The sequence below is a fragment of the Halictus rubicundus genome, chromosome 7 (genome assembly GCF_050948215.1).
Source record: "Halictus rubicundus isolate RS-2024b chromosome 7, iyHalRubi1_principal, whole genome shotgun sequence".
NCBI classification, from domain to species: Eukaryota; Metazoa; Arthropoda; class Insecta; order Hymenoptera; family Halictidae; genus Halictus; species Halictus rubicundus.
In genome coordinates, this window is record NC_135155.1 from 8,973,948 (window position 1) to 8,993,494 (window position 19,547).

At 36.1% G+C, this 19,547-nt stretch overlaps 4 protein-coding genes across 6 annotated transcripts; 2 read left to right on the plus strand and 2 right to left on the minus strand.

The window, feature by feature from the left end:
- Positions 1–155: 155 nt before the first annotated feature.
- Positions 156–3,560, plus strand: LOC143355962 (uncharacterized). Of its 2 annotated transcripts, XM_076791224.1 has the most exons (3): positions 156–682; positions 761–1,080; positions 1,160–1,293. In XM_076791224.1, exons 1-3 carry the CDS (start codon positions 664–666, stop codon positions 1,193–1,195), a joined length of 375 nt encoding a protein of 124 aa, XP_076647339.1. In that variant the 5' UTR covers positions 156–663; the 3' UTR covers positions 1,196–1,293. The 2 variants fall into 2 exon arrangements, with proteins under 2 accessions (XP_076647339.1, XP_076647338.1); XM_076791223.1 differs by having other exon boundaries at positions 162–682; positions 761–3,560.
- A 122-nt stretch (positions 3,561–3,682) lies between these two features.
- On the minus strand, positions 3,683–9,776 carry Rpi1 (RNA polymerase I subunit RpI1). The gene is made up of 6 exons (XM_076791222.1): positions 9,483–9,776; positions 9,163–9,379; positions 4,710–9,061; positions 4,479–4,634; positions 4,097–4,400; positions 3,683–4,005 (listed from the first exon to the last, which is right to left on the minus strand). Exons 2-6 carry the CDS (start codon positions 9,344–9,346, stop codon positions 3,872–3,874), a joined length of 5,130 nt encoding a protein of 1,709 aa, XP_076647337.1. The 5' UTR covers positions 9,347–9,379; positions 9,483–9,776; the 3' UTR covers positions 3,683–3,871.
- A 315-nt stretch (positions 9,777–10,091) lies between these two features.
- Positions 10,092–12,865, plus strand: LOC143356006 (protein SHQ1 homolog). Of its 2 annotated transcripts, XM_076791309.1 has the most exons (9): positions 10,093–10,599; positions 10,655–10,845; positions 10,920–11,113; positions 11,193–11,597; positions 11,671–11,794; positions 11,869–12,032; positions 12,098–12,252; positions 12,355–12,402; positions 12,730–12,865. In XM_076791309.1, the coding sequence occupies exons 1-9, from the start codon at positions 10,457–10,459 to the stop codon at positions 12,863–12,865; spliced, it is 1,560 nt and encodes a 519-aa protein (XP_076647424.1). In that variant the 5' UTR covers positions 10,093–10,456. The 2 variants fall into 2 exon arrangements, with proteins under 2 accessions (XP_076647425.1, XP_076647424.1); XM_076791310.1 differs by lacking the exon at positions 12,355–12,402 and having other exon boundaries at positions 10,092–10,599.
- Positions 12,866–13,234: 369 nt separating this feature from the next.
- On the minus strand, positions 13,235–17,909 carry LOC143356005 (uncharacterized). The gene is made up of 6 exons (XM_076791308.1): positions 16,997–17,909; positions 15,271–15,570; positions 14,676–14,787; positions 13,817–14,599; positions 13,542–13,721; positions 13,235–13,478 (listed from the first exon to the last, which is right to left on the minus strand). The coding sequence occupies exons 1-6, from the start codon at positions 17,236–17,238 to the stop codon at positions 13,290–13,292; spliced, it is 1,806 nt and encodes a 601-aa protein (XP_076647423.1). The 5' UTR covers positions 17,239–17,909; the 3' UTR covers positions 13,235–13,289.
- Positions 17,910–19,547: the final 1,638 nt, after the last annotated feature.

Genomic DNA, 19,547 nt, shown 5'->3' on the forward strand with positions numbered 1-19,547 from the left:
CGTAAATCCCGGGCATGGGCATTCTCATTTCCTCCCTGATGACAGCATCCGGCTACCGCGACTAAAATAAGAAAAGGTCATTCGAAACTGATTCTTGGAGAATCGATTATCGGAGAAGAATGGAACATTCCTAGTCCAGGGTTCAAAGTTGCCAGCATAGAGTCTTTACGCTTCTCCTCCACTATCAAATTCCCCTTTCGTAACTCTCTACACGAGAGAGAAAGAGAGAGAATCGTTACACATCCTATTATGCAGAAAGTCGTCGCTAGTGTCGCTAGAGACGAATCGAGCTACGTTTATTAGTAGAAGGGACGTATTTCGTGGGAATAATGTGAGAATTTGGGAGTACACACCGGTCTTCTGCTGAGCAGGCTTACCACTTGCCAGATGGACTTGTATTCCCCTCAAAATACTTCCCCTTCTACCGCGAAATGTGGCTTGATTCTCGTCTAGCGACTCTCTGCTCTCTGCTTCTCTCTCGTGCAAAGAATTGTAAAAGGGGAATCTGATCACAGAGGGGGGAGCGTACGGGCTGTACCCTGACATGCCTGAGCCTGACGCCGAGTAACACCGATAGACGCCAAGCTAAAGCCGTTTCTGTACAAGTTTTCGAATTAGTAAAGTGTTCTGAATGGTATTTTTGGAGTAATTTGTGGTGCCAAGATGGATCACAAAAATTTAGGTAAGACAAATATTTAACATTTTTGTATACGCATTATTTAAAAAATTATTTAAAATGTATAATGCTTAATCATAATAGGTGTGATATATGTAAATGTCGATACTACTGACACCAGCAACTACAATAACGATCTATTTGCTCCTCCTCCTCCGAAAAGGAGAAAACAATTATTTCGGGATAAATGGTTGGAAGAGGAGGATTTCAAGCCTTGGCTTGAAAAATGTAGTGAACTGCAGAAAGCAAAGTGCAAAGCCTGTAAGAAAACAATTTTTGCTGGAAAAATTGCATTGCTGAGGCATCAAAGTTCAGCAATCCATACCATGAACATGCTACAGATGAATACAGAACAAACGCCATCAACGTCTAAGAAACAGGAAGCAATGGCAATAGTAAAAAATGTGAGAAAAGCAGAAATTAGAATTTGCCTAGATATCGTTGAACACAATCGAAGTTTTTATTCGTTTCGTCATTTCACAGACTTGTGTAGAACAGCTTGGCCAGATTCATATATAGCAAGAAATATGACTCTAAAAAGAACCAAAATAGTCGCCATTATAAGAAATGTGATAAATAAGTCTATAGTTTCAGCAAAAATAAATGCTTTACAAAACACATATTTTTCTATTTTAATAGATGAGAGTACCGATGTCACGGGTATTAAAACAGTAAGCATTCTGGCTAGATATTTCAAGGGCGATCAAGTACAGACATATTTATTGGATCTGCTAAGAATTCGAGACAGTACAGCAGAGAATTTATACAAATGTCTTATGCACGTACTGAATGAACATCAGTTATTAAAAAATGTAGTTGCATTTGTAGACAATGCAAATGTGAAGGCTGGAAAAGAAAATCCATTAGCATCTCAGATACTAAAAAACAATGAAGAAATTGCTGTGTTTCCATGTATATCTCACTCGATGCACCTAGTTGCACACCATGCATCTTGTTCATTGCCAGATGATATTGAAGAACTTTTACATTCTATATGTACATATGTTTCTAGAAACCCCAAAAGACAGGCACTGTTAGAAAATACACAGACTTTTATGAAGAATGAACAAAATAAAATGATTCAGCCATCAATGATACGATGGCTAGCATTATCGGACTGCGTAAAAAGAGTAATGAACCAATGGGACGTTTTATATAGTGTGTTCTCTGAAGCAAGTATGGAGGAAAACTCGAAAACAGTGGATCTAATATGTAATATTTTTAAATGGCCCTTGACAAAAGTATATTTGGAATTTTTAAAATTTATATTACCGACATTTACAGAATTTAATGTATGTTTTGAAAGTAACAGAATTTTAATTCATCGTTTGTTTCCAGAATGTTTTTTATTTTTGAAGAGACTGGGTAGCAAATTTTTAAAAGACTCTTGCATAACTGATCAGTTACACAATTTAGATATTGATAATGAGGAAAATTTATTGCCATTAGAATCTATTATTATTGGTCCAGAAGCAACAAAATTAATAACTGAAATAAAAAATAATAATTCTGAGACTTACAACAAGATAATAATTGAATTTTATATCAATGTACAGAACTTCTATAAAGTTGCATTTACTGAAAGCATTAAAAGATTGCCTTTAAATGAAGTTTTTTTGGAATCATTACAATTTTTAGATCCCGAAATTGCTTTGTACAGTCCAAAACAAACTATAGTTTCACTAGAACCGCTATTGCAAAAATTTAAAAGCAAAGTGAACAGAAATGATATTTTATCAGAATGGCAAGCCTTGCCTGACTATTTCTCTTCTACAGAAAAAGAAGAGCTCGTACTTCTGGACACTGGTAGATTTTGGAATAAGATTAGCACGGTGCAAAACTTGAAAGGCGAACTTGTATTTAAAAATCTTGCTAATTTGGCATCTTTGTGCTTATCATTACCATACTCAAATGATGATGTCGAACGGTATTTTTCCATGATTAACCTAATTAAAACACAAGGCAGAAATGGACTTAAAACAGACACAGTTAGTGCACTGACACGAATACAATTAGAGTTACGCAATGAAAACAAAAATTGTTATAATTATGAAATCAAAGACAGTATGTTAGAATTATTCAATTCTGACATGTACCAAAATCGAGTTATACCGGGGCAATTGACTGGTATTTTACTTCCGGATGAAAGTGATGCCAGCAGCGATAGCGATAATGAACACTAATAATTATTTAGTAGAATTAAACATACATGTATGTATACATCTATGTTTCTATGCATTGTATGTATATGCTTGTGCATTGTATAATAAAATTGTATATATTCAATGTATTATAAATTTGTATGAATTTTATGTATTGTTTACTTTTACATTAAATATTTCAATATAATATCATTTTTAACAAAGAATTTTCACATCTTTAAAATGTGTCTAGTGGTTTCATATTAATCCGCGGTAGCGACGAAGTCGTCTACTCATAACCTAACTTCCAGTGTCATGATTGATCATATGATTCATATCATTGTATAAGTGTAAAAACCAAAGTTGCCGTTGTCAGAATGCCAGATGGGCTTGTATTTCCCTCAAAATGCTTCCCCTTCTACTACTAAATGTAGCTCGATTCGCCTCTAGCAACACTAGCGACTAGCGACGATTCTCTGCACGATGTGGAACGATGGGAATGTCACCAGATGAGGCGAGAGAGCACGAATTGAGGGGAAAAATTAGTGTCAGTACCGGAGTATACACGACAGAGACGAAACATGTCACGTGACCAGGTTGCTGCGGAAACGTGGTAGAAGGGGAAATTAGAATAGGGGAAGAAGTCTTGATCTGGCGACACTGGAATGATGGGGTGCATGACGTTCCTCTCTCTCGTATACAGGAATTTGATGAGGGAAGGGGGAGGGGCATAAAGATTTTGTATACGCTGGTGACTCTGGTAAGAAGTAAATATTTAGGTAAACCGTGAACCGTGTGTATCCCGCAAACGAAAATTTTGAAATAGCATTTTCTATATATTCCCGTGGAAATTTTTAAGATTCAATTAAAGCTTGTACATAATAAAGTATTTTGTTGTAAAATAAAGTATGTAATCAGCTTATAAAAGTTTATATACAATAAAATTATTTTCATTTCGTTCTCTTTTCATGTTATGTATAAGAAGTATACTAAAATGTATCATAAAAAGTAGAACTTATAATACATGGTTTCAAAATCTTGGCTCTTCTTAGAATTATGCCCCTACTGATAAAGTAACTTCTGGTTGTTTTTGTATTTTTAATAACAATGAGCAGGCTCCGGTTCCAGAGTTACAAGGCTGGCCTAACATTAGACGACTAGAAGGAGACACCAAATTATCTCGTTTTCCTAAAAACAGAAATTACGTATATTAAATAATTTATGTGACAATTTCCTCGTTATTTATAAAAATTTATATATAAGTGTTTAATTGCTTTACCTTGTAATGTGGCGTATTTTAAGAAGTTGAGAGAACTTTCAAAGCTCATTTGTTGCAAAGGAGACGCAGAATCTTCCATTCCTTTTCGGCTAAGAGGTTGAAATCTGCCATCAAATGTCATGTAGTCCGCTATTAGTGACAAATGACGAGAATCGACTGTGATACCATATACTTTGAATACATCTTTCACTTCTTTAACAATAACTCTATTAGCAGCTTCAATACCGTAAGTTTGAGAAATACCGTAAATGTCATTAGAATACAATTTATTCAAATTTAATATTTTGTCATATTTAAACATTTCCTGTAACATAAGAGGATATAATTTAAAAACTTCAGAATGGAGTGATACGAACTGTATCGAACTTTTTTTTCTACTTACTATTATGTTTATGCCATCCGTTTTGAGAAGAGTCTCACCACTGGTATTTTGAAATGTAAAAGCACGTTTTATACATGGTACTTCCCATAAAACGGCTTTGTTTGCAACGTTTCTGATGATTGTTGGTAAATCCAATTTTATCATCTTGAGGGGTAGCTAAAAAATATAATAATTGGAACTATATATATATGCATAGTTATAGGAAACTAAAAAGTGTGTGCCATTATTTACCCAAAATGTTAATTTGCACCATGAATATTTGTCTTCGTCATAATCATACTGTACCACATGATAATACATGTTTACTACATCTTTTCTTCTTTGTGTATTATATATTTGACTTGCAAAAGATTCTGATTTGTCGTTGTTAATATCTTCATCCTCGTCTATATTTTGCTGCTCTTCTGTATGTTTCGATTTTTCATTGTCATTTTCAGTAGCATCATCTTCTTTTTCATTTACATCATCTATTTCCTCTTCCTCCGGGTCTTCGTACTCTTGATTTTCTCTATGTCGAGAAATCGATCGTGCCAAGGTTGCATCCGCGTCTTCCGCCGCCTCATCCTCATCCGAGGATTCATGCAATTCCCCTAAGCTTGTTCGTGCTTTCATTGAAAACTCTGACCTTCTATCCGGTTCACGTTGATCCAACATAGCATCATCGTCGTGCGTAGATTTCTTTTCCTCTTCAACGTGTAACAAAGCACCTGTTACATTGGCAACTTTTTTGATTTCTTTGAACAATTCCTTAAAAAATATTTCTTCTGTCTTCTTTAATATCTCGTGTGGTTGAACACAAAATTCTCCTTTGTAGGACTTGTGTGGCAAATAATTTATAGTCATAGTACATACTAATCGTCTATCTGGCCATTTTTCCATTTTCCTACTTATCGTAATATCGTTTAATACATTCGATAAAATACATTTGGTCAACTTTAGACTTAATTTGTTTGCTCGCTTTGTTACATTTTTCAAACTTTTTTTAAAAGGAATTTCCATACTAGGTGTTTTAATATTTTTAGATGCCATCATAAGTATTTCACGTAATCTAGGTATACCCAAAGTAACATTCATCTCACCACGACCAGCAAAGTGGAATGTGTTTAAAGTCATCTGAGTCGACGGCTCTCCAATCGACTGTGCCGCTAATAAACCTACTGGTTCACCAGGTGGACACACAATTTTCATTATTTTCATTGACATGAGATCTCTCAAATCGCTTTTTCTTATTAGAGAATTTACAGATTTATTAGCAATATATTCGTCTATTAAATGCTCTAACTGTTCAGAAAGTACACCAAAATCAATGTCTTGTCTATAGTATGATGTTACTGGGTCAGGACACCTGGTACATTGTGTATAAATAGCTTGTTTTTCTTCCTCCGAGGCTCTTATCCATTTTCTCATAAGCGAAAGAGCAGCTTTAGTTCTTCCGTTATTTTCATCGATTTCTGTATATTTTGATGGCTTAATCTTAAAGTCTTGTGTAGAAAATTTTGCGAAAGGACTGATTCTCCTTTTTTGCAATGCGTTTCCATTTTTACTTTCCCATTTCTTAATTTTCTTTGTTAATTTCAAAATTTTGCTAGTGTCAGAATCTTCTTTCAAGTTTTTAACTATCTCTTCGTTAAGAATAGCGTGTTTGTTATCTACTAAAAAGTCAATTTGTTCTTTCCTTAAAAATCTTGAGCCTGGTATGTCAAGTCCGTCCTCTCCGTAATAAATTTGTACTAAACTGCCATCTGAATCGCGTACTGTTGAATCGTAGTTAATAACTAATCCTTCAAGATGTTTAATAAGACATCGTTGCAGATATCCTGATCTACTGGTTTTCACAGCTGTATCAATAAGACCTTCGCGACCTGCCATGCAATGAAAGAAAAACTCCTGCGGTTTTATGCCTGTCATGAATCGACCGTCAATGAAACCGCCTGCTCTTGGTGTTGGGTCGTAAGCTGGAAAACTTGGAAGACTTTTCCCGCTTATCATTAAAGGTGGCCTTTTCCCTTCCAATTCAATTTGCCCCAACAAACACGATATCTGCATAGTGTTCACGGTCGAACCTTTGGCACCAGATTGTACCATTAATTGCAAATTATTATCTGGAAATTTCTTTAAAAGACCAGCTGGTAAGCACGTTTTATTTATATCGTTAGTATAAACATCTAATGCACTTTTGTATTTTCTGTCAACCAGTGCACGGAATTTAGGATTACTCCAATAAGACTCCTCCATTTTAGCTGTAATCTCATCCATTGGAGTATCCTCGGGTAATTCTAGCACAGATTTTTGGACATCTTCTCCAATCTGTCTACACTTCAAAATGATTTCTTTACGTTTCGTATCTGCTTTCATTACCAGTAAGATATCCTCAATGCCAAGTGTGAACCCATTTCTTTGTAAGGCAGCTTGGAATAATTTACCTAAGGCGCTCAGCAATTTTGTAGAGCATGCTCCACCATATAACTCGAATACACAGTGTATAAGTCCAAATGGAGTGGCACCATAATGCGTTTTATCGAGTATACCGCTTAACAATTCCCCGTTTCGTATAACGACTTCCGCTTCCGACATCGTTTTTGGATCAGAAAACTCAACACCACATTTCCAAGATCGCGGTTTCGCAGTTTGCCACTCTTTCGCATTGATCTTAGCATTTGATTGTAAATTAATGCGTGCCTGATTCGATGGAATGATATTAATAATTACAGTGGACACAATTTGTTTTCCAGACCATAATGGTACAGGTTTTATGATACTAGGAGGAAGAAGAATGATATTTCCCTGAATTGTTGACAGAGCAGCGTAAACTAGCTGCATGTAATCTTGCTTGTTAAAGAATGTTCCTCTTACTGTTAAACGTACGCCAGACACCATATGATCTTGAATAAGGCCACTTAGTGGAGTACCATCCTTTGGAACAAGATACTGATTAGGCACACTCGCTATGTTATATCCTTCACTTCTAGCAAGTTCATTTTGTGGAAAATGTGCGTTCATTTCGTCACCATCAAAATCGGCGTTGTACGCCTTGCAATTCGCATAGTGAAGGCGCAAAGTTTTCTCTCCTTTTAAAATACGCGCCTTATGAGCCATTATACTAGGTTTATGTAAAGTTGGCTGACGATTCAGCAACAAAATATCTCCGTTCTGTAAATGCCTATGTATAATCTTAATACCTCGAAAGAATTTGTTTGCTTTGTCACTAGTTGTTAAAAGACGTTTTGCCAATGCTTCTCGTTGAGTAGCATTCGCAGAAGAGATTCGTTGTACACTTCCATCTTCATGTTCAATCATTACTGCACCAGGATAAACATCGGGACCGTTTAAAACTAATTGTCGTAGATATACAACATTCCAAGGCGTAACGGGAGTTGGATACGTTAATTTCAATGCAAAAGTTTCAGGAATCCCGATTTCATCTATATTTAAGTTGGGGTCGGGTGTGATGACTGAACGAGCAGCAAAGTTGACTCGTTTACCCATCATATGCATTCTAATAACCCCTTCCTTCTTTTCTATCACTTGTTTCAGACCCTGACAGTTAGCGGAGTCTGCTGTTTTATTCATATCGCGGTCCATTAAGTGATCTACATTTACTTGCAAACTTTGCCAACCATTGTGCAATTTTTCTATTGCTGTGTTACCTTTTATTTGCTCAAAAACGAGCTTGCCCTCTTCTGGTAATTGATTTGTATCTCCATCTTGAATTGTTTGAATAATATTCCTAAGGACCAGACAATCTTGGATAATACTTTTGTAGACTTGAGACTGTGGATGTTCTATCATTTGACCGTTAACAAAATTGACTGGTCGAACTATAGGTGGTAAAACTGGTATTACTTCGAAGAAAAATATGTCGGTGGGATATTCGATGTCTACCATTCCAAAGCAGGGAATAATTACTTTGAGAAAATCTTTTTCATTTTGCCAGAGGTTTCTAAGATATTCTTTGGTCTGATTTGGCATTACCATTACCGTATCAAATCTGTGAATAACTTCACTTGATGGTGCTCCTTCGACAGCACTGTCAGACATTTTAACAGTCATAATTTTATTCTTTAAACTCGTAATTTTTGGTATAACTTTTTTGCAATTTATACAAATTTTTGGTGTTGTGTATTGCTTGAGAACATTTTCAACATACATATGCCATTGTGTGTTAATATTCTTTGTGTTTAATTGCAGTTTGCTATACTGAACAATACTCTGATTGAACCTACTTCGATTGACAAGTCTTTCTATGTAACCATCAATAACATCTTGTATTAGTTGCAAATCAATATCATAAGGGTTGTTACAATCTGCAACAAGCAACGAGACTTCCTGCTCCAACCCTTCCATATCGCTGAGATATCCATCTTGAAGTAATTTCAGTTTTGCTTGGAGCAGTAACTTCACATGCGGTGGAATTTGTAGAACGTAACATTCCAAACATGATAGCTTAATCAGCATACATAATCCTTTATGAAATAAAGGATTTACAACGGGGACTGGTAGTTCTATATGGCCAAAATGACCTACACATTTGAATACATTACATCCGCATGTTCCACATGGATCAGAACTTTCTAGAAGTGGACCTAAAAATAAAAAGATTTACTTTTATGTGTCTTAAAAATTTCATGGTCAATAACACAGTACAACCCAGTAGGTTCTCACTCATTGTACTCCTGCAACTTACCTAATGATGGATCATATAATCCTCCTTTCAATGGGTGTCCCAATATATTGAACGATAATGGTGTCCTTATTTTAGTAACACTTAAATTTCGTATGTCATTTGCGGTAAACATAGAAAACATTAAGCAATTTGGATCCAAATGTTTTGGAGTTAACCGTGACGGCCGATATTTATTTAGAACCATTTTGACGAAACTCTCTCTACATTAACTTCAGTACTTTAAAGAAAAACAATTTTTTAAGTTTTTTAATTAAACAATTGTATTATTTTTAACAGCATAATATGTATATTTTAATATTAAAGAAATTTAATATTCATACCTTTTGGTATAATGTTCATGTAAAAGATCGGTATGTATAATAAGTCTTTCTTCAGTTCTTCGATAATTGAATTAATAATTTGCATTATGACAAAAAATTCTACTGTAATCCTAAACAATTGAGGTTATGAAAGCATCGCCACATGGTGTTATGTTAGCAACATGTAATAGCAATAGGACGTGTGTCAACCAATTTTCGACGAATCGAAAATTGATATATAGCAATATCGATGTTGTATGGATGTGGAAAATGTGAGAAGTGCAAGACAGAACACTTGTATGTATGTACACTTGTCTAGAGCCCCGCGGACGTGAGTCAAAAAAATACATTGGGTGATTGGTCTACTCCTGTACCTTGTCTGTGGTTGTAGGTAATGGGCTTCTCGTGGATCTAGTTGCAACATTTAACGTTCGTTAGCGTAGAGGGCGTAAGAAATCTAGATGTCGGTATTTCAGATCGTGAGACACGAAACCCCATATGGTGATTGGTCTACTTCTATACCTCGTCTGTGGTTTTGTGTCTCACAAAAAAAAACAACTCGTTTTCTTACGCCCTCTACGCTGGCAAACGTAACTGTTGGAACATTAGGTGATTGGTCTACTTCTACACCAGAGATATCCTCTCTGTCTATACCTCGTCTGTGGTATGTATTCACCTGGAATGTCATAGAAACAAATTGATGTATTAAAAAAATGTTTAAGTTTGAAATGTAGTTTTGCGAATGCAAAGTCTATACTTTTGATACTTTTATTAGAATGCAGTTATAAATATACATTTGGAAGTCATCTGTCGTTAGTGTACTTGTGATACATAATTAATCAACGAACATTTATTAATATATACGTAGATTCTGATGTCTATGTACATCGGTATTTTATTTAATGTTCATCGTGCAGAGTGCTTTGTTAAGGTATAAGGTGTTGTGCGTGACATAAAACTGTAATTTCCGAAGAAATAAAAACCAAGACATCAAAATGTTGACTCCACGGTTTGAAATAACTCAAACTGACACGGAAGTTGCAATAGTTATTTACGCACCATATGCTAATATTAAAGATACGGAAGTTTATGTAGATGGAACAGACTTCAGATTTTATTCTACGCCGTATTATTTAAGGTAAACTATTCATGACAAATAGATATATTTTTTTATTCTAAGTAATTTATTTCAGGTTGAAGCTTCCAGGTGAAATAGAAGAGAACGATTCTTCCTACGGATCTTATGATTGTGAGAAAGGGGACTTCTCTTTAAAATTTTCAAAAGTAAATAAAGGAGAACATTTTGAAAACTTGGATATGATAACTACGTTACTAGCACCTCCAAAAAAAAAGACCAATATTATTCCCAACATTGAAGTAATTGGTAAATATAAATACATATGTAGATATATTTTATTTAGGATTCTTTAAGCGATCGTTTTATGCTTTTTGTCATAGGAAATCCATCAGCGAATTCAGAAGATATTAATGAATCATCTAATGAAAATGATTCTATAGTTAATGACGAAAATACAAATGGAGATGAGTGGTACATACATCAAAATAATCCCACAAACCCTATGCCTCTGTTGGCTAGTTCTCCAAAATATGGTTTTGCAAATAAAGTTTCTGTAGCATTGTTAGCTTTTGAGGTATATATTTGAAAATTTAACTTACATGGAAATTGATTATAATTTATGTATACATTTTCATTATATTTTTTAATTACAGTCAGTATGGATCAAGGAAATAATAGATCTTCCATCGCCGGATACAGTACCACAATCTGAAAGGAAAAGTATACGAGAGAAGCATGAACTTTCAGATTTTAACGAAGAACATTATTTAGCAGATTTAATGCAACCAGAATGTATAGAACCATACATAAAGTATACTGCTGAGTGGGAGATTCTTGATAAAGAACATATTTCGTTAAATGAAACAGAAGTGGACCTACTAAAGGAACTTCCAAACAAAGAATATTTGTTAAGCAATGAAGAAACATATAAATTGCTTCTAAGTTTAGTTGATATTTTATTTGGTAGTTGTTATAATCACAGAACAACTTTGGGAGATAATACGGTTGAAAGTAGTTGGACCATTAATAAATTGAGTTCTACTTTATCTTGGTTTGACGTATGTAATATTCCACGGTGAATATTGTTGTCGCTTTTAATTACAAAATTTTATACATCTGGTACATTTTTAGGACTTTTCCAATGCAGATGAAGTTATAAGAGCATGTTTCAGAAGATCAGTATGCTACCCACTTTTTAGGAATTGGAATCTTTCTTTGAAAGTACTGGAAGACGTTAAGAAGGTTATTAAGTTGGGTAAGCAAGTAATAATTAACATTAGCTTGTAAAATTGTGCCTGTTATTTAATTTTTAATGTATCTTCTTATCAGGTAAAAAATATATTATAAAACGATTCTGTGAAATACATGATCTGTTTAACAATTCACCTGAGCCACGATATGTATTGAATCAATTGTACATAAAGGATTATTTAGTGTGGTTGCAACAAATCAATGAGTCTTCAATAAAATCTCTGGATACGTTAATAGCCGATGTAAGTATGCACCAGCACAGTATAACTCGTATTTAATAAGATGTTAATTGTATATTCGCTTCAAGATTCAACCAAGCAAAGAAGATATGGGATTTGACTTAGTAGAACTAGAGCAAGCAGCTTATTCGGTTCAAGAAGAAGATCTGATCATAGAAAATTCTGTTCATGAGATGGTGGACCAAGTGGATGACTTAATAATTAATGACAACGAACAGGACAAGTAAGTAGAACAAATAAAATGGTTTCCACAATCTTCTCAAATTTAAGGTTTCATTGAAAGGTGTTATTATGTCTTTATTTTGTGTGTGATTTTATTTTAAAGGCCAAAGACTATATACTACATTAAAGACAAACATTCTTTAAAGTATTTGTAAGTATTTCAATGGAATTGTTTAGAATATCGATAACTCTGATCTAACATGGCTTAATTGTTCACACCTTACTAGAAAAATAAAACAATTCACATGCGTTGTAAACTCTTCCCAAAATGTGCTGGCATAATGTACTAACTGAATCGCACTACCCCTTGATGAATTGTGTAAATATCAACTAGAATATACATTTATTACCAATGGTACACAGCAATAACAATCTGCCATATGTTTGCACACTACGCATGGCCACAAACGCACAATGAAGAATGTTTTCAGATACAATTTACTAGCATTCATTAACGCGATCCTTATGTTTTATGCAGATTATCGAGCAGCTCCAGTTCAAGCGATAGCAGCGATACAGATTCAGAGAGCGATTCGGACAGTAGTAGTTCGAGTACATCTACTACAAGCAATAGTAGTAGTTTAGATTCTGACGATGCAAGCGGGCCCGAGTGAATTTGCGAACCACGTATATAATGTTTGGATGTCACGCATTTTATTTCTGTCATTATCTGGATAAAGATAAATGTATTTTTAGGGTCCTTATCTAGATAAACTTGTAGTACCAGTAAACTTTTGCGATCGTACTATTTTTTAAATGCTTTCAATTTACTTAAATGTATAAGTATAAAATGATGATTGTACCTTATGTGTTCAGAAACTCATACTGACAATGTACATACATACACGATCTATGATATTTATAAAAGTCACCACACAGTTTCATGTTTACAATTAACTTTCTATAAACTTACCAAGTGTTGTCTTAATAATGACCACGTTTACAAGAATGTCTGTACCAGATTCTCGTGTCTATTTTACAACGGTATACACTAATTTCTGTGTAATATACATTTATTAAATAAATACGATTTATTCCTTAAAGAATATAATGAATCCATGGTATCAATTTATTATAATGTTCAATCAATCTACGCTGCACTTCTTCCGAGTCTTCGTCAATTTTCATTTTCGTATCCGCGTCTGTTGCTTCGTCGTCACTGGATTGGACAAGCGTGTCGCTATCATTATCGATAGCATCATCAATCTTAGTCTCGGCGCCTTCCATCTAAAAAGATACTCGTAGAGACACAAACTCATCATTGGAAATTAACATTTAAAAAATAATTACCGCATCATCGTCGAGCTCTAAGAGATCTACATTTTCATCTTGATTATTCAACTCCTCGTCTTCTGTTGTTCTCCAGTAATAAGCTATTTCCCCGTACACTCCTGGACTCTCATTTGTACTTTTCGCGAATTTCTCTACGTTTTTGTTGTCTACCGACGTTGGATTTGTTTTCTCCACTGGCTTCAAATTTTCAATATATACAAAAACAAAAAAACAAAGAAAAGAGTTAAATCTGTCGCTGGGAAAGTATTGTACTATTCAAAGAAATGTTTTACCTCTTTGTTGTAAATTCCGTCCATGCTGTGAAAGTGATCATGGTACTCGGGACTTCCGGATTTTAAAACTAAATGCGTGTACTCTTTCGAGATTTGATTTTCCTGATGCGTATGCGGCGCGTACAATACGATGCGCAAAGGTAAACCTTCGTCTTTTTTGACTTGCGATTTTGTGCTTTCTGTATCTGCAGTTTGTGCCGCGTGACCTTCTTTCGCATCTTTAAGTTCCTCAAGATTTTTTCTTGCATCGATCGGTGCACTGATAACGGTAAATAATAAGTTGTCGCTGCTCGTTCCTGTTTCTTCTTTTGAAAAGTCGCTGTCTTGCGTTCCCTCGTAATCTTCGGTTGTCTTCAAGTCTGAGACTGTAGACGAAATGTCAGTTTGCCCCTGTTCCAACATGATCTCTGTGGTTGGCTCTATTTTATCACCGGCGAAAGCACTATTGTCTTCCGTATTGTTATTCTGCTGCACGTTCGTCGCGGATGCAGTACCTGTCTGATCTATTTTCGTGGATAGTGCATTTGTTTCCGTGATAACAGAAGCAGCAGTTTCGTTTGCGTTTAAATTCGTGTCGATAGGATGAAGAGTATTCGTATTCTTATCTTCCTCCTGTTCCTGCGTTTCTTCTGAAAGTACTGTTGCATTTTCTGATTTTAAATTATCAGGTGCTCGTTCTGTATCAGCGTCAAGATTCTTCTCGGTTCCTTTCGTGTTCGAATTTCCCTTCTCAAAGAGATATTCTTCGTATTCCATTGTATTATACACCGTCGACGGTTCTTCCTGTTTATTATACAAATAGGTAAATTTTTTGTAATTTTCATTCAATTATCCGTCTTAGATTTTCGGTTGCGCTTACGTTACACGGTCCACAAGGATGTTCTTTGTACGTGGAAAGAATAGCTGCTTTAACATATGGGAAATATAGTATACTCCATGGTATTATTACTTGGTATGTTAGTTTACCGCATCTACAACAACAGAAACGAATATATAGGGTGTCCCAAAAGCGTTGTACTTCTTGGAAAGGGTGATTCCCGAGGTCATTTGAAATAACTTTGTTCTTTGCGAAAATATTCTCCGCGGCTTCAACAAAGCTGCGGAAAACATTTTCGCAAAGGAAAAAGTTACTTCAAATGACCTTAGCAAACTGTATACAATGAATTTTTCAACCAAATGTTGCATGGTTTCCAAAGAAACATACAGTGCCATGATCGGTTTTTTGTTATGTTGCTTTTTCATAAAAAAACTATTATACCAAACAGGAATTAATGATCTTTTATTAGGAAATATTTCATATGTTCAACGTGATTATTAACACGAGTTCATTTACGACGGCAAGTCGTGATTGTAATTTAATTTTAAGCCGTATTTGGTGTAACACTTTTCTACGCAGAATTGTGGGCAATCCAGGAGTCATTAAAATGATTGAAGAAACATTGCCGGCGACTCACCGATCGAGAACGACCACCTCGTCCCTCGAAGCGCGAAAATGCTCCCAGATACCCAACTCGGGCGCGTCTCGAAGAAAAACAATGCCTCTCCCTTTGTTTTCCGTTTGATTGTTGAGCTGCCTTTCCTCGACACCCCAAATATATTTTTGACCGACCGTGTTCTTCGATATCTCTTTCCACGTTCTTATCTCTATATTGTTCTCCACGCTGTTTTCCGGTAAGTTCGACGATGGCGTCACGACGAAGAATAGAATGTTCGAAAAGCCGGATCGATCTAATCGTTTCTTCAGTAACTCCAACCTTTCATAGAATGACTTTAAAACGTTTCATTTCGAAGCACTTCGGTATTGTAAATGTATACTTGCAAAATATTGTACACAGAGATTGTGCGCAAAGAAATTGAAAAATACGAATTTTTATTTCGGCAAGACGAATAATTGAATGAACATCGCTTAGAACTTGGGAAACTTTGCAAAGGAACACTTTCTGCAATGCTAAATCGATTCCTTGTATGGTTTAAAGCAATAAATGAATAATAATAATGCCAAATCGATTCATCCGATCGTATGTTTTCTCCCACTTCCGTAAGTTAAGTTAACAGTTCTGATTAAGATTTATTTTCAACAAACCGTTATGTAACATCTCAATTTTATGCAGCTATGATCGTTGCTATAGTACACCTCGTTCTCTGCTTCTGAACCTTTTACATATTAATACGTTCGCTACCAACGTCTGTAACGACCATGATTATGCGTTTCACGTAAATTAAATCAAATTAATTTCGCGTATCTCGTTAGTGTATATTATAAAGTATTATATTCAGAGAATCAAATACTTTGAAACGACACGGCAATTGTACGTATCGTACAATGATTTCAAGTTTAACACTAAACCTACCACGGTCAAAATGACCGGTTTTCTATTTCACAAAATCATTAATGGAAAAAAATCATTTATGGAAAATAGTGGAATAAATTTCCTTGTCCAAGTGTTTATTATATTGAAAATTACGGACAATCTCAATAAATTTAGAGTTGCTATTTTTACGAGGTAATATTTACCAGATACTCTTAATGCTTGGTAGGTTTAGTGTTAAGTAATGTTTATTACTTGCGGCCCGCGGACATTCGGGACAAAAATCATAACTTCTAAACTAATCAATTTTTAACATGAGCACCTCAATACTTTTTTTAAAGAGAACATAAAGTTGCATTGATTTGCATAAAAAAAATTATATTATTTCTTAACAATAATTTTAGTCACCTTTATTTTTTATTGAATAAAAACTTTGATGCAAATTTTCGATTAACCCATTTGCATCATTAGTGTATGTATACGCTCAATTTTCCTGGTCACTATCACCGGAGCGTATATATACGCTCAATTAATTTTTTCTTAGAATGCTGAAATATGAAGTTCTTTTACTCGTAGTCATTTTTGTACTTATATTTGATATTTCCTTATGATGCAAACGGGTTAACATAATTTATTGTTGGCTGGATACTGAGTAATTTTTGTTGGAAATATTTTTACAATATACTACAGAAAATAATAGATCAAATAAAAAAAAGTTTTGTCGTAAATCTATGTAAGAAATGACAAATTCAAACTAAAGTTATTTGATTAGTATTAAGTTTCCACTTTTGGCCCAGTGCAGTCCGCGGGATGCTCATCACTGGTTTAGTATGAATGGGAAAAGGAGTTAGCGGCTATGTCAGAGACTCACATGACCGTTTGTCTATAGCTGTAATGCCAGGAAGGGTCCAAGAACGCGAGGACATTCACGTATCCCAACTGTCCTTTCCACAGATTCGTGGCGCGGCATTGCTCCGCGTATCCTTGATCTTCTTGGGGTTCGTTCGGCGTGTCGAAATAACGCGGAGCATGCGTACCCCCTCGGGAGTCCTCCTCTTCAGCGTAGCTGCCGGAAACCAGCGCGATCACCAGCATAAGAGTTAACATCGACATAACGTTTACACTTTTGCAACCGAAGCTCCTCCTCCACTGTCCGATCGAAGCGAAATAAACCGCTGCAGCAATTCCGATCCGAGGACGCGCCGAAGATCAAGTTCGAATTGCCCTCTTCAACGATAAAATGAATTTCTGCGGACTCGATTCATTGGCAAAACTTCGAACCGCTTAACAGACACTGTTCCTCCGCTACCGTTTAAGACCGTTTATTTATACAAAAAGAAAGAGAATTCTTAGCAGTCGAGGCGATTCGAAGAACTGTGCACCGAGACGATAGCGGGAATTTTCGATTATCAACGGGGAAAGAAATTTCGGTGTAAATCCGATTCATTTGCGAGAGAGGAAATTTGAAACCGCTTAATGAACACTGCGGTTTGAAGTACGGCCCGCGATAATCGTTAACTGCGGCGGTTTTATCTGCCGTCTGCGAGATAAACCGGTTGAGAAAGCAAGAATGAATCAGACGATCGGCAACTGTAGATCGTGGATGGCCAACGTGTACGCGTGGTTCGCCGATATCCGAGCAGAAGAATCAATTTACGTCGGATTGATGAGATATGTATGCGGGTCGCACGGGGACTGCAGCGTTTTTCTGACCTCGCATGCTGGTTTGCTCCTCCACTGTTACTGCTGATGCTGCTGCTGCTGCTGCTGCTGCTGCTTGTGCTGTTGTAGCAGACTACGGTTCAACATCCCTCCTACACGTGACATGAACACGACACCCTTCCTCGGATGCTGCCGCCGCGTCGACACGTTGACGGTTCATGTAACGCTTCGTTCGCATAGTATCCCATGACGATGTGTCACTTCCAATTCCGAAATCATCGATTTAGCAAAACCCGCGGAGGATCGGTTACATGAAATTTTGCATCGATCCAACCGATCTAGACAAAAGAATAAATGTTTACCAACTTCTATTTTTATTTTTAATCAACTCGGTTTTGTAACAGACCGCTGACACTTCACTTATCGGAAACCTATGAATAGACTTCCGAAGCACTGTGCTACGCCAAAAACAAGACTCGAAATCTTAGATCCTCATAAAATAGTTACACAAAAGGCGCTTTATTCTCGTCGGTTTCCGTTTTACGGAAACACAGTACATGTCCCAATATTCAATGTTCTCTTTCTCAGGAAAAGCGATCTTCGAAACATGTTTGCACATTTTAACGGGGGGAGGGGGGGGGGTCCAAAATTTTTTTAAGTACATTTTTGACAAATTTCCAAAGTTTGATCACAAGAGAATTCAAACGAAGTGCGCTTACAGAGAAATAATTATTGAGGAAAGCAATATGCTGGAGAACCCCTCGTGTTATAATATGCAGGAGAAAATAACAAACAAATTAATTTTCTACACTCTGTTGCTTGAAGTGCATGAACACGGCACAATGCGCAGACAATGTGCACGAGTTTTTCCATTTAACAAAACATTTTGAAAAAAGAAGATTAAACATGTACACTAGATCGCAGCAATAGGGAAACGAGTTTAGAATATCCGAGGCTGAAGACGAGTGAATGTTTCTTCTCGAGGCGCGTATTTTTATAAATTATCGAGTGATTATCGAGAGGTGACGCGTTGACGGCGGCAACAGCATGCGATTATTGATAATCGCGCGAGAACAGCGGCGAAAGAATGCGCTCGATCGATCCGACGATGAACGTCGCCAGCATGATTCCGATTTATCGCGTGACGCCCGGCCGTTTAAATCTCATTTCCTCATAGATCGGACATTCGTCGAGATCAGTCGATGAAAATGAACACGTGCGCGCAGTATAAATGGAACAGAGAGTCCCTTGTTCTCAACTTTTCGATGCTTTGCTACCGCTCGGACGCTCGTTTGCGAAGCAGTAGCATTTTGCCTCGATGTATCGACACGCGATCGCTCGATCGTTCGAAACAGTGCCTCCTTCGAATTCATTTATACAATAATAAATTTCGACGAATTGTGAAAGAACAACGTTTAGAAGATTTTAACGTCTTTGCTTTGTCTATCGAACTCATTCAACTACCGTGCCTTTCGAACTCGAAATAACAGAAGTGTGCGGAATTGTTGCATAAAATTAATGCAAAATTATTTGGAAAAATTCTCGCTGCGTCCTCCGTGCTTTATACGCGTTTCAATCTCTGAGAGCATTTTGTGCGCATTTGTAAGGAACCGTATGTGACATTTTAATGAACACACCAATCGATTCTGCGGGTAAATTATGCGGGACAATTATGAAAAGGCATTGCTTATTCGTAAGACCAAAATGAACGATCTACTATAAACGGTTAATGATATGTGCAAACGTCGACGCAAAAGAGA